Consider the following 16,601-nt stretch of genomic DNA (forward strand, 5'->3'; position numbering starts at 1 on the left):
CATATAGAAAGCATTCTATATTATTCTGAAGTCTATTCCCCAATTGATGTTATAATTTTGCTAAACTAAATTGAAAAAATCGGCCATTTTTTAAAACTAATTAAGTTTCATGCATCCTTTTAAGAAGAACTTTTTTCTAAGTTAAAAGCTGATCGATATGTTCAGGCAATATTTTTAAAAGACGTTTTGGAGTCTTCAGTATAACGACGAAGAAAATAATCTGCAGAAGTCTCACTATTTTTATTTGATTTCTGAACTTGTATAGCTCAAGCAAAATGGTTCATTCAATGTGTAAACAAATTAAAAATATTTTTAAAAATATTTGGAGATAAGTGTAATAAAGATTTTAAGATGGCTATAGAATTTTTTGTTGCTGTTATTTCTATGCATCAAGAAATAATCAGTCTTGCAATTCCTACGAAATTTTTTTACCAGTCTGTACAACTTTCTATCATTTCGATAAATATGGAATCATCACCAAATCCAACAAGATGTTGAAATTCATGTGTGAGTTATATCTGTCTACCATCTATATACACATAAACCGATTATTGTTTCATAATGCTCTCTGTTTAAGAGAATTGAAATTTATCATGAGAATACTTTGAAATATTTTTGATAAAGCTGATGAAAATCAAAAATTTTTTCCTTCACAGAAATACCTCGCATAAATTTTTGTTCTTCAGTGGGTTCCTCTGCCAAACGATGCAGCTTTAGAAATAATTGTAATTTTTTGAAATGCATTTGATTATTTCTTAAAACTTTATTTATTCTTTTAAAGCAAGAAGCATTTTTAAATTATGAAGTAAATTTGAAATCCATTCTTAGGTGAAATTTTTTAAAGAAAAAGCAGCTTAAAGCTTAACATTTTAAGTATTAATTTTCTAGATTAATTAGAAAAGGAATAATTTATGTTGAATAAAAAATAAAACCTTAAAAGAATTCATTGTTTTATGAAAAATGTAAAATTGTACTTGATTGTAAATATTTATGCAAATAAAAATTTTTACTGTTAATTTTGTATTTCATTTTACACTTCAAAATATTTCGAGTATTTTAATCTTTTAATTACCGAATCATTATATCATTATATTAATCATACCGAATATTTATTCTCAGATGCTTTTACTTATTTTGTGTCATAAAAATGTGCATTTAAAATTCTCCAGTGTTATCTTCCAGTGCTTGTATAATCAAAATATTATTATAACAAACAGATTTCTGTTATTTAAAAAAATGCACGTAAATATAAAATGGTAAAAAAATTACAGTGAAAATCTGATAGTATTTATTATTTAAATAAAACATGAAATATGATTCAATTAATAATTAATTAGCATAATATTATTTGTCTTTATGGTTTGATTTTACTACATGTTACAATATACTTTTAGTTTAAACTTCGAATTAAATCATATGCACATTCATTAGTAAATTAAATAATTTTTTGTTGTATTCATTTTGAATAACCTGGGTTCGCCACTATATTCTTTGGCATTGGAACCAGACTCAAACCTGAAACGAAAAGAAAAAAGATATCACATAAAAGCATCCATAACGACTTTACTCTGATCTTGGCTTGAACATTGTAATGTAATTCAACCTCATAAGCAGAAACTTCCATCAAAATTATCCTTCAGGACGATTATATGAAGAATGGCACGTTGAAAACTATATAATATTTTGTAAACCAATTTAATGAATATTCATCTTATAGCTATATGACGAACGTTAAGTGAACCAGGCCAATCAAAATTTGGTAGTTGTTGGGTCTCGCATAAAAGCTTTTGAAATATGTTTTCATTTTTTATTTTAAATTTAATTTGATAATATAATTATAAATAACATATTAAAGTTTTAATTTTTTTTGCTATCATTTTATTATTTTTTAAATTTTGTCGATTTAATTTATTTTTCAACTCGCACTATTTTTCGTTTTCCCTGATATTATTTGTATAATTAAAATTACACTAAGGGTATTCTTTTTCAATTATAAAACAGCGAGGCAGTAAATCACTTTCCTTGTTTAGGCTAAGAACGAATTATCAAATAAGTAAGTATCAATTGTCCTTGGGCCCCACTACATCAAGGACCTCCAAGTTTAATACATTTTTTGTGATGTTTTCTGAGTATATTTTTTTATGCGTCCATTAAATTTACAAAAATCGTGTGCAGGATTCAAACTAAAATCATCGTTTAAATTTTATAATTTTATTCTAATGTTTTAATTAATTATTTTTTACAGGTGTTACATTTACATTTTAACTTACATTTTTTGATTCTAAAATGCTGCTTTATCATTTAAAAAAATATCACATTCTATAAGATGATGATTAACGTGATATTTACATCGTGTTCAAAAATTTTGGTCAAATTGTGTACAAAATTTATTAATTTTTAAAAATTTATTTTTTATGCGAAGTATTGCGACCAATTCGAGGTTAACAATGTTTTGTCAATTTCTCAGAATTCCCGACATAAAAAAAATGCTTATTCAGAGAATTAAAATTGATCAAAAATATGCGGTGTAGGAAGTTAAAGAGGAAAAAAGAGAGGCCTTTTCGAGAGGAGGCCCCAGGATTAATTCTGCCAACGGCCCTTAAAGCTTAATCCGAATCTGGTTTAGAAATATTTGCAACTAAAACTAATGGTGATTATGAAATGAATTTTTTTTAATCTATATTTTAGAAAATATAAGGAATATGATTCAAAAAAAGAGAGAGAGAGAGAGAGAGAGAGAGAAATGTTCCAAAAGTTGCCTATTCAAAATCTTGTATGTAAAGAAAATTAACGCATCGAAAATGTTACATTTAGGCCAATGAATCCTACTGTTAATTTATAAATTTTCTATAAATTTCATATTAAGTGTCATTCATTTCTGTAACTGCATTTTTTATCAATCGAACATGAACGAGATTTTTCTTAATAAATTATCCTTGAATTCACTCACTACCATATTTCAAAATGTACGATGCTTCCTTCTTCTTAATGAGAAGCCTCATACATCCCAGTACATTTAATTTTATCCCAGGGTTTGGCAAATTCCTATTGAAATCTTAAGTTCCCAAAGCTCAAAAATGATAATGGCTCATAAGATAAAAGAAGAGAGAGTTGCTTTCTTACCTGATCCAGTGGCAACACAGAATGGTAGGGGCCGATTCCACGTTCCACTGAGAGTGCATTCGTACGCTCTTCTCGGTACGGCTGGCTGATCTTCGTATTGGTTACAACTTACGTAGCAGAGAGGAGCTGTGCGAGTCGTTCCCGAAAAGCAATCCACAGTTCCAGGCATCTTCAGGGATAAGGAACAGTCCACAAAAGCTGCAAAGAGGAACATCTAAAGCAGCGTACACACGAGGCCAATTATTGCCCGCAATAGAAGGTCACGCCTGTCTGAGGAACATCACGTGACCCAAATGGGATAATGGCAAATGGTTGTCTCATCAGGACAATTATTTCCCATTGTGGTCATGTGATCATTCTGAAGTAAGCATGACCTGCTGCGCGCCATAGTTGGCCTCGTGTGAACTCTGCTTAAGACAGATTCACTTTTCCTTCTTGTTTCTCACCCTTCAACAATCTATACTTGGGAAGTGTGTGTGTGTGTGTGTGTGTGTGTGTGTGTGTGTGTGTGTGTGTGTGTGTGTGTGTGTGTGTGTGTGTGTGTGTGTGTGTGTGTGTGTGTCCAGAAAAATCTAATGTACTTATAGCCCTGAAATTCTCCATGTAAATATTCATAATAGTGACTCAATGCACCTTAAACCCGAATTTTGAAATTGAATGCAAGAAATTTTTTATTTGATATTTTAGATAGACTTCTGTACATATTTGTCCATAGCATTGTTTCTTTATTGAATGTTTAAAAATAAGGGCGCAAGCGAAGAGAATGAATAGTTTTCATACTCAAATAAAAACTTCTTTGCGTCTCAGAATTAATTTGCTGAATTATGAAGAACCTTTATAAAAATTCGCCATGTTTCCCAAAATATTTCACACATTAAAATCAAAATTCTTGTTTAAGGGATTCTAATTCAGTTATCTTTAGTAAATTTTTGAGACCATAATTAAAACATTTTATTATCTAATCTAAAGTAAGAACGGTTGAAGTGGCTCGTTGATTTTTTATTAATTGCTTTCTTGAGAAGTTCCTAAATTCTTTGGGCTTTTTAATAATTTTCCCTGCTTCCACGAGTGGGTAATAGTAAGTAAGTATGGTCATTTCCAAATATATGAAGAAAGTTGCCAATTGTTACCGAAATAAGTCACCAGGATTAGCAAGACTGACAATATATTGGGTCGTCGCGGGCCTTACTATTCTGCTTTTATCACATATTATAATAATAATATTTTACTATTATTTATCTTACTGAAATCTGTATTATAAGTACACTAGAAAACTCTTACGAGCGCTGTTAAATGAATCCATGCTTTTTTTTTGGTATAAAATATGAGAAAAAGTGAATGTTTAGTTCTTTATGGCCATGAAGCCAGGGTGCATTGGGTTACCCACCTCCTCCCTCCATGCTCTAACTTTACTTTAAATACTACTAATATAATTTAAATAATTTAAATACTCCCTCCAAGCTCTAGCTTTACTTTAAAATATTAAATTGCTAATAACGAAAAAAAAGTCAAGATAATTCAGACTGTTGTTGTTACACATCCCCCTGGAGAAGGAAAGCCTAGACCAGATCCAGGAGGCCCCGTAGCTTCAGTTCCTCATAAATCTGTAGAAAGTCCCGTTCATCCAGCAGCTGCTTATAAGAAGGAAGCGCCAAGACAAAACAGAAGGTGAACAGGACTAGCAGGTTGGGAGCAGGAACAAGGTTGGAATTTCTTCTCCCCATTCTGAAACCTTAAACACTTAAGATGGCCACTACGAAATCTGACCATGGTCGAATAATTCAGACTAAAAGTTATGAAGCTAATTTAATAATAATATAGAAGGTATGACATAAAATTAACTTACGTTCACATTCTGTGAATCCAGAAGGTCGCCAAATATTTTCAGATTTCTGGCATGTCATCGTTTTCATGACAACTCCTTTCAAGGTGTGACCAAATATGCAAGCCTGTGTGCATGTGCTGAGAGGAAAATGTGAAATCAATTCTGGCTTAGCATGTATAAATGACACTTGAAATAAAATATCATTTTTTGCTCTTCCGTCCTATTCGGCTTTATATGAGAATCAATGTGGACATTTTGTCTTCATAATGTCATGGCATCTACCGTCCCTTTGACAACCTCCCCCTTGCTGCCATGCCACTGACCGCAGTTTTACCATTATTAGTCTTATTTACATCATTGGTATACCATTAAGTCCTTTAATTGATTTTATTTGTACATTGGATAGATTTATTTATTTTATTTATTTATTTTTGAAAATTGACTTTTGAGTTCACTCATGTATATAATTTCAATCATAATTTTGATTTTTAAAACTATCACCAACTGAATAACATTTGTAAAATTTAAATTTTTAATGTTTATTATTTATTTAATTCCTTAATTTTATTATTTACAATTTAATTATTCTCAACTAAAGAAAAAATTACCATTGCTTTATTGACAAAATTCTTCATTATTTTAGGCATACTTTATTCTATCGTTTAAAAAATGAATTTTTAGAAATTTCTATTTTTTTTAAATAGTATATAAGACAAGATGAAAAATTTTTTCTTTATATGTTTCATTACTTGACACAATTATGAGTTTTAAAAATGTAAAAGCTGTATTGAATACAAAATAAATAAATAATGAAATAAAATATTAGCTGGCTGCGTAAATATGCAACTGCATTTACCTTTCCATTTTTTTAATATTACGGAAAAAATTAATAATACCAAACAATTTCATATTGCCGTGCTTTCTTTTGTTGATTTTGTTTTTCATTCATAGCATGGAGATGTGAGTCTGTGGAGATGTGAGTTTGTGAGTCTGTGTTCGTGAAAGGTTAAATTTATCTATGCATCAACATGTCTGTAGTCACGAATACATACAGATACAAGACAACTGAAGAACGAATTCGATGTATTTTTTTAACGCTTCCGTTTATTTTAGCTTATTTATAGCTAACCAATAATATAATCTGCCAGAAAAACAAAGCTTTTCAAACGAGAATTTTTTATCAATTTGCAGAAATTTTATTGAATATTAGTTACCTGAATGACTAGTTGGTTCATTGAAAGTAACGGAATTGACAGTTGTTACAATTTTCAATTAAATATTTCTTTATCTTTCTTAATTTCAAATTTTGAGAAAAACATTACACAAACTATTATATTTACTGTATAATGCATTTCCCTGATTCTCTCCTAAACTGCAATTTAAAAGAAAAAAGAGATTAAATTTCAACTGATATAAAAACTTTCTTGGTGGATCTAAACATTCTTAATAAAAACAAAACAAAAAAAGTGAAACCCTTCAGCCTTAATCTGTACTAAAGCATATATTTTTTTTATATAATTTGTGTAATATCTCACAGGATTATTCAATAGAAATTTCTCTGTTTCAATGAAAAAAATTCAGTGCGCTGCAACAAAAAAAAGTATTTTCCAGGGATGAGAATCATGATATTTAATTAATATCCAATTATATTACAGAGAGAGCAACAATGTTTAAGAATAAAGTTAAACCTCAGTTGTAAGTGCTACAAAATTTCAAAAAGAATTATTAGAAGCAAACATTAAAGAAAAACTTATTCATTATGGAAAAAAGATGTAATGTCTTTATACCTTCATCTGCAACAATTAAAGAAACATCCAGAATGAAGTTTTCTGTTTGGAATGTAGATTGCGACACGAGATCTCTAGCTGAAATCTTGGCGCTGTTACTGTTTTTCTCTACTCTTGTTGTAAGTTCTCACAAGTGCAATTATTTGTGCACGCCTCGACTGTGTTTTTGTTATTATTACAATCACAAAATTAGTACAATTATTTGTGTACGCCTCGACCTGTGTTTCGCATTTCCATGTGGAATGAAAGATTTTTTTTTCTATTTTCAAAGGCATTGGACAGCATTCCCACAACACGTCTTCTGTAACAATATATATCTTGTATACAAGAAAATGCAGGATCTCCATTGCGTAACCCTTCCTGTTTGGAGGCATCTTCAATTAAAACTAATGAACAGCATGAAACCGAATTTCGTACTTTGTCTGTGAAAGGCAAGGAGAAATGAATTCCGCAAAATAAATAAATTAAAAATTGTGACTTTAAAATTTTTTTATATATAAATAAAAAGTCACCGATGTAGAGAATGCATGCAAAGAAAACCAGAAAAGAAATGGAAATGTTGCACTTGGTTGAATTCCTTACGCTGGTTAGTAAAAGATAATTTTCTGAAGTTTCATTTGTATCTAATTCATTACAATGTGTGCACTTTTTATTATTCAAAATCCAATATAATTCTAGATTATCCTTTTTCATACTTCTATTGTAATTATTAATCCATTTTCTTTCCATAAGTGACAAATCTCGCCAATCACTAACTGATCTTCTTCTAACCACTTCTTTTTTTTCTTTTTGTACAGAATTTACGCCTTTGTGCTTTTCACAGTTTATACATTAAATTTATTTTCCTTCCATACCTTTGCTTTAGTTGTAGATGTCTCAAAAACAGGAAAATGTATTCTTAAAAAGAAACTATTTTCAAATTACATTTTCCTTTTTAAATGAAGTACACTAATTTTAACAGTCAAATGTATTCATCGAAATATACATATCATCTTAAACTAAGCATGTATCGATACTTCGATATAATTTTAATCAGTTAACAGCAGAATTCATTTTTAAAGTCCCTCAAGTATACCTTTTTCAAGTTAAGTGATGACGCATATACACGTCGAACGCAATACAAATGGTTGCATAATAGATTTTGCTAAAAATAATCATAAACCGAATAAGATTTTATTTTTATTGGATAAAAAATTACGCATTGACCATGGCAGAATGAAGATTTGTATTAAGATGTATATACGTCGAACGCACTTAATTAGTTAAATGCAATCAAAACAGAAGTTACTCACACTTTTTTTCCAATAGTTTGACATGCAACATCTGCTGTTTTCAAATTTGTAGGATACGTACAGACGTGGGCTTGACGCCTGACACGAGTACGCTCAATAGTTACCACATCTAAAAACAATGGAAAAAAATTAATTAATGTAATTATTAATTTGAGTTCAATATAATGCAGGCTATCTTTTACATACCAGGAGATTGAAGAAATACTTCAATTTTCAAGGATACTTTAAAATAGATATTTTTAGCTATTCCTTTTCAATTTTACATAAATATCTGCTACTTTAAGATTTACGATCTCCAAATTAGCTTCATGTATGTTTTATTTTTAGCATTCATGCAAGAAATATATTTTTCTGTAATAAATTTATTCTTCTTGATCTTTACATCAAACTGATGTTTCTGTAATAAATTTATTCTTGATATCTAAATCAAACAGATGTTTCCGTAATACATTTATTCGTGATCTCTGAATCAAACAGATGTTTCCGTAATAAATTTATTCTTCTTGACATTTACATGAAACAGATGCTTCTGTAATAAATTTATTCTTCTTGGTCTTTACATTAACAGTAATCAATAAGCAAACTCCTGACTCAGATAACTTTTAGAAAAGACATTAAGAAATCTCATCTCATCTAATATATATAGTTATTTTATGACTAACAGTGTAGCAGTTTAAGTATGGGACAAATGGTTTACCCCTGCAGAAATTTCGAAAATTGGAGACAAAATTAGACATGACCTCTCCCCTCCTCCATTTCTATAGTATGGAGAATATCACAACCTCAATCACCGTATACATAAATACAGTCATAATTTACATAACGATATCTTCACAAAACATGTCTGAGATTTGCCTAAGATTGCAATAATTGCATATACACACTGCAAAATACGTATTTCTAAATGCCATCTACGTAATTCTTTGAAAACAACAACAACAACAACAATATGAGTATCTGTTACATAATATCAGTGGCAATGGCAAAGAGTAAGTTCATATCGAAAAAAAGAAAAATCCAAACTTTTATTTCCGTTACCACCAATGAAGAATTAGATAGAAATATGGGAAAAAGAATGCTGTCTTTTACATTCCTAACATACTAGTGAAGACCGATAAATAAGTCTGTGAAATCCAATTCAAAATACCATTTCAGTCTAAATTTAGCATTAGAAATACCCTTAATAAGTAATTTTATGTTTCTTTGTAATATCATACGGATATTTTATAACAAAGATCTTTTTAATATCTTACGGGAAAGGTATTAGAAAGTTTGCACAACTCTTGGATATTTATGCGATGTATTGCCATGTGCATAAAATATCAAAATAAAACAATAATTTTCATTAAAATAAATATTCAAAATATTTTATTAAAATAATATTTTCTTGTTATATTCCTAATGAATGTTTCCTTGGATATAATCTTCTCTTAAATGTAACCATAGTACAACAACTGAATGTGTCTTAGAAAATTACATTAATTAACACACACAAATGTAGATTTCCAAATAGTTTCCCGTTGTTCAAGTTTAAAAACATTTTTCCATTTTGGATTCAAGATCATTTTTTTTCCTTTCTTATTTTTTCAAATAAATTAATTTCAAATAATTAATATTAAGTTTAAAAATGAACGAACCTTTCAGTTTCCTCTCTCTTAGTCCAAAGTAATTGTCATTCAGCAAATGGATTTCTGCAACGTAATATAAATAATTCAATGAAGATTAAGAAATAAAACAAGTCATACTTGATATAGAATTAAAAATTAAGCCAAAGATGCACTTCAGTTATAAAAAAGCAGAGTTCAAATATAGCACATCATTTTCTCAATTTGAATCTTACAGGATGAAGGTTTTAACACAAAAAGCAAAATAAATAAATGCATTAATTTATTTGAGGTTAAGTTATAGTTCGACATGTGCCTTTTAGATGATGGATAAATTTAGATATGCATTCATCACAATAAATTATGAATTATAATTTAATAGCAATATAACACAAAAAACTGATGACAAAAAGGATGATTAGAAAAACCTGAAGCCATCTTTTTTATTATCGATTTCAGTAAGTCTATATTTTTAATTACAATTAGCTGCCTTTGGCGACCAGCTATTTTGCCTTGATTAAGATTCGCTAAAACTTTCGATTAAATATTTTATATAAGTTCGTTTATTAATAGCTTCTTCTATATTTTTAAGCTCAAATTTTGGTAGCCATATAACTCATACAACTAATATAGAAGTCATACGCCGTTTGGTTCATTGCACTGTGTATTTCTCTAATTTTCTGTCAGCTCCAGTAAAGTTTGAACTTTAAACTAAACGGAGGTTATTGAACTTCAATTAATACAAAAAAAATTCATAAAACCAAATAGATGGGTTTTTTTAAAAATATGGTACAGAAGCCTGATCCTTCAGCAGTGAAATCTTATATGCATAACAGAATACTTTTTATATAATTTATGCAGTATCTCAAAGAACTATTCGATATAAAATTTCTCTGATTCATCATAAATTCCAATTTTTAGTTTCATTTTCAAAAAGATATAAATATAAATGATGTAAATAATAATTCCTTTTGTTTCAATCATTAAATATGGCCCTGGAAAAATTATGAAATCTAAATTTTAGATAATCCTTTTATGTTAAGGAATTATATTCAATGAATTACTTTTGAAACCCCAACTTTTTTATTAAAAAAAACATTCCTATCTTCTGAGATTGTATGATATCAGATAATTATCACAATATTGTATAATATCGTCGTTCATTGAACAACATAATTTCGCACACTGTTATACAGCAGTGTGCAATAGGTCCATCAAATTCACATGCCCATTCTACAGTCTAATATCAAGGATACACGATTGCTGAAAGATATTACACTCCAAGTCAACGGTAAATAGTCTTATCCTTATTTCTGTTTTTCCATTATTTTATTGGTTTTCGAAAGATCATATGGTCTCCATGGAGCCAGTTAATCATTGTAAGTGGTATAAAAATATAAAAAAAAGGAAAGAAAATTTTAAACATTAGGCACCTTCCCTTTTCCAGTATTTCAAAGATCGCTTGATCTTGGCTAAGCTGATTTGTATAGTTTTTTTCTGGTTACCACTGATTTTTCTAGTGTTAGCACAGTTTAATTAAATGTTAGAAATTGAATGTTTGTTAATGAAATGGTACTGGAGATGAAACAATTTGGTATGAATTGCCAGGATTTTAAACTTCAACTAAATAAATTATTAATGAAATTTTTACCATTCAAACACTGCAGCTGTTGCGTCTCTTCCGACGCATAGCAGTTCAAATGTCGAATTGCGCATTCAGAGCATAAAAGCAGCAAACCGCATATGTCTCGAGCGTCGAAGGTTCGGCAGTGAGTGAGTTTGAGTTCGCCTGTTACAATAGCCGTCGCCATTTCTCTGAGAGAAAAATGAATTATTTTATACAGAATTTGTTTTTGACCTTAAATAAAAAGAAAGAGACTGCTACATCAAACCATAAACAAAATTGGAATTGTGTCAAAAATTCTTGCCCAGTACTGGATATAGAGCAATGTAGTGCTTATTTTTCAATTATGAAAATATTCTCTTCTGATTCTCTCCCTTTATTTCTTTATAAGAAAAAACAAGGTTTAAACCTTACTTAGGGGTAACTCAACAACAGTGAAGTTTGTAACATGTAAAAATTATTTTATCTTCACATATAAATTACTAGATGGCAGCACGGTATTACCTGCAAATACTTAAAAACCGATCTCAGTTTCTGGTTTAGTCTTTTTTTTTATATATATATATAAGATGTGATATTCTGAGCTGTATATAAAAGACATTATTCCTTTTTGGTTTAATTTTAGTGGTTAATTTACTTTTGCTTCAGATTCATTATGGATACTAAAGTGACTACGAAAATAACAAGATCTCAAATTGGTGTGTGTCTTTTAGGTAAGACAGTTCCTGAATTAAAAGATGGAAAAGTGCATCATTGCGTATGGTTCTTGGATTTTTTTATATCATCATGTTGAATTGAAGGTGACCATATGAAAAGCACCAGTTGTTACCATTACAGAAATAGTAATGTTTTGGTAAAAAGTAAGAATCTCAATATGGGAGAATCAAAATTGTTAAATAAAGCTTGAAAATTATTCAACAGAAAGACAACTTTTAAATAAAAACAAAGCTCTGGATTCATCACCTCAGAAAACTAAGGAAACTTCTTTTTTGGTAAAAATCAGTAAAAATAATAATAAATCAGTGTTGCAAAAAGACTAAAACTTGACAGAATATCAGTATCTAGATAGATTTAGTTCAAAATATGGTACATCTTCACTTTTTTCTATTATTATTCATCTAGCTCTGTATATTTTGTAGTTATCGTACTCTTATGTACCAGGACAAGTGGACAAACTTCTTTTGGGTGGATTTTCTTCAAATTTTGGCAAACATTTCCTATCGTCCGTCTGTTTCAAAATGTTGTCGAGTTACCGTGTTCACAGACAAATAGACACAATTTCAAAAATGTGTTTTTCGAACTGAGCAGGTCTGAAATTTATAAACTCGTCAAAATATCGTGTTTGATTTTTTTTTTTTTTTTTTTTTGACGATTGTAATACTTTCTCCATACTTCATATATAAAACAGTAAAAATCGATTAACAATCATCTTCCTAGTATTAGTTGTATCATTTTTTAGACTATACGTTTAATGATTAAATGATACTGGAGCTAATTTTAAAAAGTTCAATGCAGTTACAATTTTTATATATATATATATTATAGCTTTTATCTTGATACGAGCTAGCGATTAACTGTCACGATGCAATTTATTATTTTTTTTTTCTAAATATTATCGAATAAAAAGGATATTATCTAATTACAATGATCAATATAAAAAAGAAGATGATTTACTCATCGAGTGGCTCTGAAACATCTGTATTGTTGTCACACATGCAAGACAGGAACCTTGCTTCGCCTTCTTGAATTCCATTCTTAAGTTCCGCTTGATATCTCTCAACTGTAGCATTCATAACACATGGAAGCAAGCTAATAATGGTTAGAAGAACACCTGGAAGAAATATAACAATATCTTGTTATTAAAGTTTTTATCTGAATTTTGAAAAACATTCTTTTTATTACTTTAAATCGAAAAATTATAAAATAATAGTCGCTTTTGGTGAACATCATTTGCTTTCCTGGATGTCAAACTGTAAATATGGAATGCATTTATTTAAAATTTCACTTTGTTGTTCGACGAGACTAAAAATATAAGTTTGATAGGATCTATCAACAAAAAACTATTCTCTGAACTTGTAAAGTTAATAGAGTATATGTTACCATTAAAATTCATAATTCAGCTCTTTCATAAAATTCCTAGTTATTGCATGAAATATCATATTCTATGAAGTAATGGATTTGATAGATTAGCGATAACATACGAAATAAAAGCAGAAATGGATATTCTGTTTCAGAATTAAAACCTGAAGGAAGAAATTTTTTAATTTTAATTTTAATCTTTCAAAAAGTTATTGATTAACTGGTTTGGTGGAATAATAAAATTAATTTGAATTTCAATATAACAATACAAAAGATTTTTTAGATTTTATATCAAATTAAATTTTTAAAATTAGAGAAAAATGCACACAAATAAAGTTAGTTTATTATTATTATTATTATTTAGTTTTAGTTTTAAGATAGCGTAAAATTATTTTTGTGAGATACTATTTTCGGAAAGATATGTAATAGCTGCCACTTAGCGTTATCACCTCGAGGCTTCAAAATTTTAATATCACTATCCATTTGATAACAATAACCAGATTAGGTAAAATAAAATATCTTTTTATCATTAAGAGAAAGTAAAATCTATTTATTCAGAGCTATCTATAATTTATTTTTGAAAAATATCAATTAAAAAGAATTATTTCATTGTTGCTTATCATTATTCCTAAGTTATTCTCACATATTTTTCTTACTTGCATAGTGTTTCTACGGATCACCGGGTTCGCTTGTAGTGGTTGTATAGTGTGAAAACACAATCAGCAGGCCTCAGTGGAAAAAAACGACGACGTTTATTTACATGAAGAACAGAGTACACAGACGGTACTATACACAGCCGAAACGAACACACAGCTGCACACCACAATACACAGTATCCCACAAGCAGTAATCGAGCACAGCACACAAAGCGGCCAGACAGAATTCAGCAGGAGAGGGGATCGTAGGAGCTTCGCTGTACGGTCTCTCCAAACGGCTGAACTTCTCCACTGTCACCTCACTGTATCCAATTGCCGATTCTACTGCGACTTTCTACTCCTCACACGACCCGACGCTGCTTCCACAATGGGCAACAGGACTCGGCACACAGCTCAGTTCAGCAATAGCGTGGGCTCCACACAACGCTGGCACTCCGCCGTTGTTTCGCTATCCTCTCGAAGATTGGATACTTGATTACGACTCTACTGCGATTCCAATCACGATTCATTGCAGCGTGAGACTACCGTCCTTTTATAGTTCCCAGGAGGCGGGTCTAGAACCTTCTGGGTCAATCAGGTGTATCTTAGTTCCTATTGGATGGATCGTTAAAATTCTCGAAGTTTCCAGCATTATCCATTTTGTCGCCAAAGTCGCCAAATGGTAACCAAGTTTGTCACTAAGCTGTGGGATTACTGGCTCGGCACCTGAGCAAAATCCAATACAGATGATTGTAAATCAGCCGTTCTGGTGATAGAACTAACCGTGCTGGGGGGCAACATTACTGGTTAGTAACAGTATTTTAAAATTTGTTGAACGATGCTGCAACCGCGTTTCAAAATATCAAGTGCTTGATTAATTTCGGTTTTTGTTGGTGGGTTTTCTTCTCTACTTTTGTCCAAGATGAGATCTTCAACATCTTGCTTATAAAAAACTCAGAAATTTTCAAAATTATACAGAGGGGCATTTTTTTACTTGTGTCGTTCCGTTGCGCTGATTCATTTTAGATAAATTTTCGCACTTTTTAAGAATCACAATCTAATCACTAACTCTCAAATCAGTTTTTCTTCTTTTTTTAACCTTTTTGATTTCATAACTCGATCTCAGCCAAAATTTATTTAGGACTGTTCAATAGATTTCATGCCAGATCTGACAGCGTACCTGTCCCTTCAATCTAATCCAGACCGTTCTAGTCCGGCTAAAACAAAATGAAGCCCATCCCATGGGGGAAATGACTCCTAAATGCTTCCTTATAATCGAAGAAATTGCGCGAAAGTCAATCGTTAGAGCTGGTTGAAAATGAAAGATCAGTTTATTCTATGCTACCACACTGATAACTCGAAACGATAAAGTGATCTCATTAAATGAATGTTTTTGTGACATTTAAATAAGTCGGCTAGGGATAAGAGGAATTTGATATAATATAACGAATGATAACATTAACCGCGATCACATTATGCGGCGTCCACCAGAGCTGGAAAACATCAAATTCTTACTGAATCTTTGGCAACTGTTATACTTTTTAAAAATTGACAGTGACCTTTCCTTGCTCTGAAGAGCACGTGGATCAAATTTGTCGAAATTCGACGAAACTATATATTTGTATTTTTAAAAAAACAGACATTTATTTCTTTAACAGATAAACTTCATATGTTCTAAAAATTTTGCAATTTAATTGCGATAAGATCTTTTTTTTTTTCTTTTTCTTTCCTTCTTCGTTCATGTTAGGGTCATTTTTTCATTTAATGCAACTAATGGTTCTATAAAATCGTTGAAATTAGAAATCAGCTCGTCTAAACTGCCTTTTTTTTATTAACAATATATAAGATCTGATTGTCTCAGATTAATTCATGTTGTTGCTGTCAGCGTTGACGAAGTCAGCAATTTTAAGCCAAGGGAGTGTCTCTTGTTTTAGTAGCGCCAACTAGGGCCAAGAGTACGTCTTAGCTACTCACGCATCACATTCGCTTGCACAACCCCTTTTTACAGGGGGGACATTCACACATCTCACAGATAGAACAGATGAGGTTAAACTTTGATTCGGAAAAACAATTTTGTAAAGGAAACCATATACAAAATTTCATCCATATGGCTCTTTATGGTTTTGAGTTCTGATGCTCTCATATGTTCATTTTTTCAAAACAAAACGTGATATTTTCTAACATATAATCATAATTCGATTTATAATTCTATAAGGCGAATGATTTTGTTTATGATTACATAACGTTTCCTAACTTGTGTAGCTACCGTATTTGATTTACTTTCCCTAATGAAGCCTCAAAAAATTTGTTATCCGGAAAGGAAAAATATTCATAAAAAGAAAATATCTCGAAAGCCAAACATTGGATATGTAGTCAATGAAAAGCCTAGATACTTTTTTCTTGATTGAAAATGCCAGTAGAATTTTCTCATTATACTTCAGATCACCATTTATTCTAATTCTAACAAAATTATGCGAATCAACAATTTTTAAAAGAACACAAATCACTTAATAAGGAAAAATAAAATTGTTATGAAAATACTCACATATAAATTGAAGTCCCACCATTTTAGCTATCTATGACTTGTTTTGTACAAGAAATGAGTAGACCTATGCTGAATTCTAAATTCCAC

At 30.2% G+C, this 16,601-nt stretch overlaps 1 protein-coding gene across 1 annotated transcript; it reads right to left on the reverse strand.

Moving 5' to 3' along the window:
• Window positions 1–1,365: 1,365 nt before the first annotated feature.
• LOC129981694 (uncharacterized) lies at window positions 1,366–16,601 on the reverse strand. Its single transcript, XM_056092635.1, has 8 exons — window positions 16,515–16,601; window positions 12,930–13,086; window positions 11,283–11,446; window positions 9,665–9,718; window positions 8,028–8,136; window positions 4,970–5,085; window positions 3,124–3,321; window positions 1,366–1,515 (listed from the first exon to the last, which is right to left on the reverse strand). The coding sequence occupies exons 1-8, from the start codon at window positions 16,534–16,536 to the stop codon at window positions 1,457–1,459; spliced, it is 879 nt and encodes a 292-aa protein (XP_055948610.1). The 5' UTR covers window positions 16,537–16,601; the 3' UTR covers window positions 1,366–1,456.

Source organism: Argiope bruennichi, chromosome 1 (assembly GCF_947563725.1).
Source record: "Argiope bruennichi chromosome 1, qqArgBrue1.1, whole genome shotgun sequence".
Lineage (NCBI taxonomy): Eukaryota > Metazoa > Arthropoda > Arachnida > Araneae > Araneidae > Argiope > Argiope bruennichi.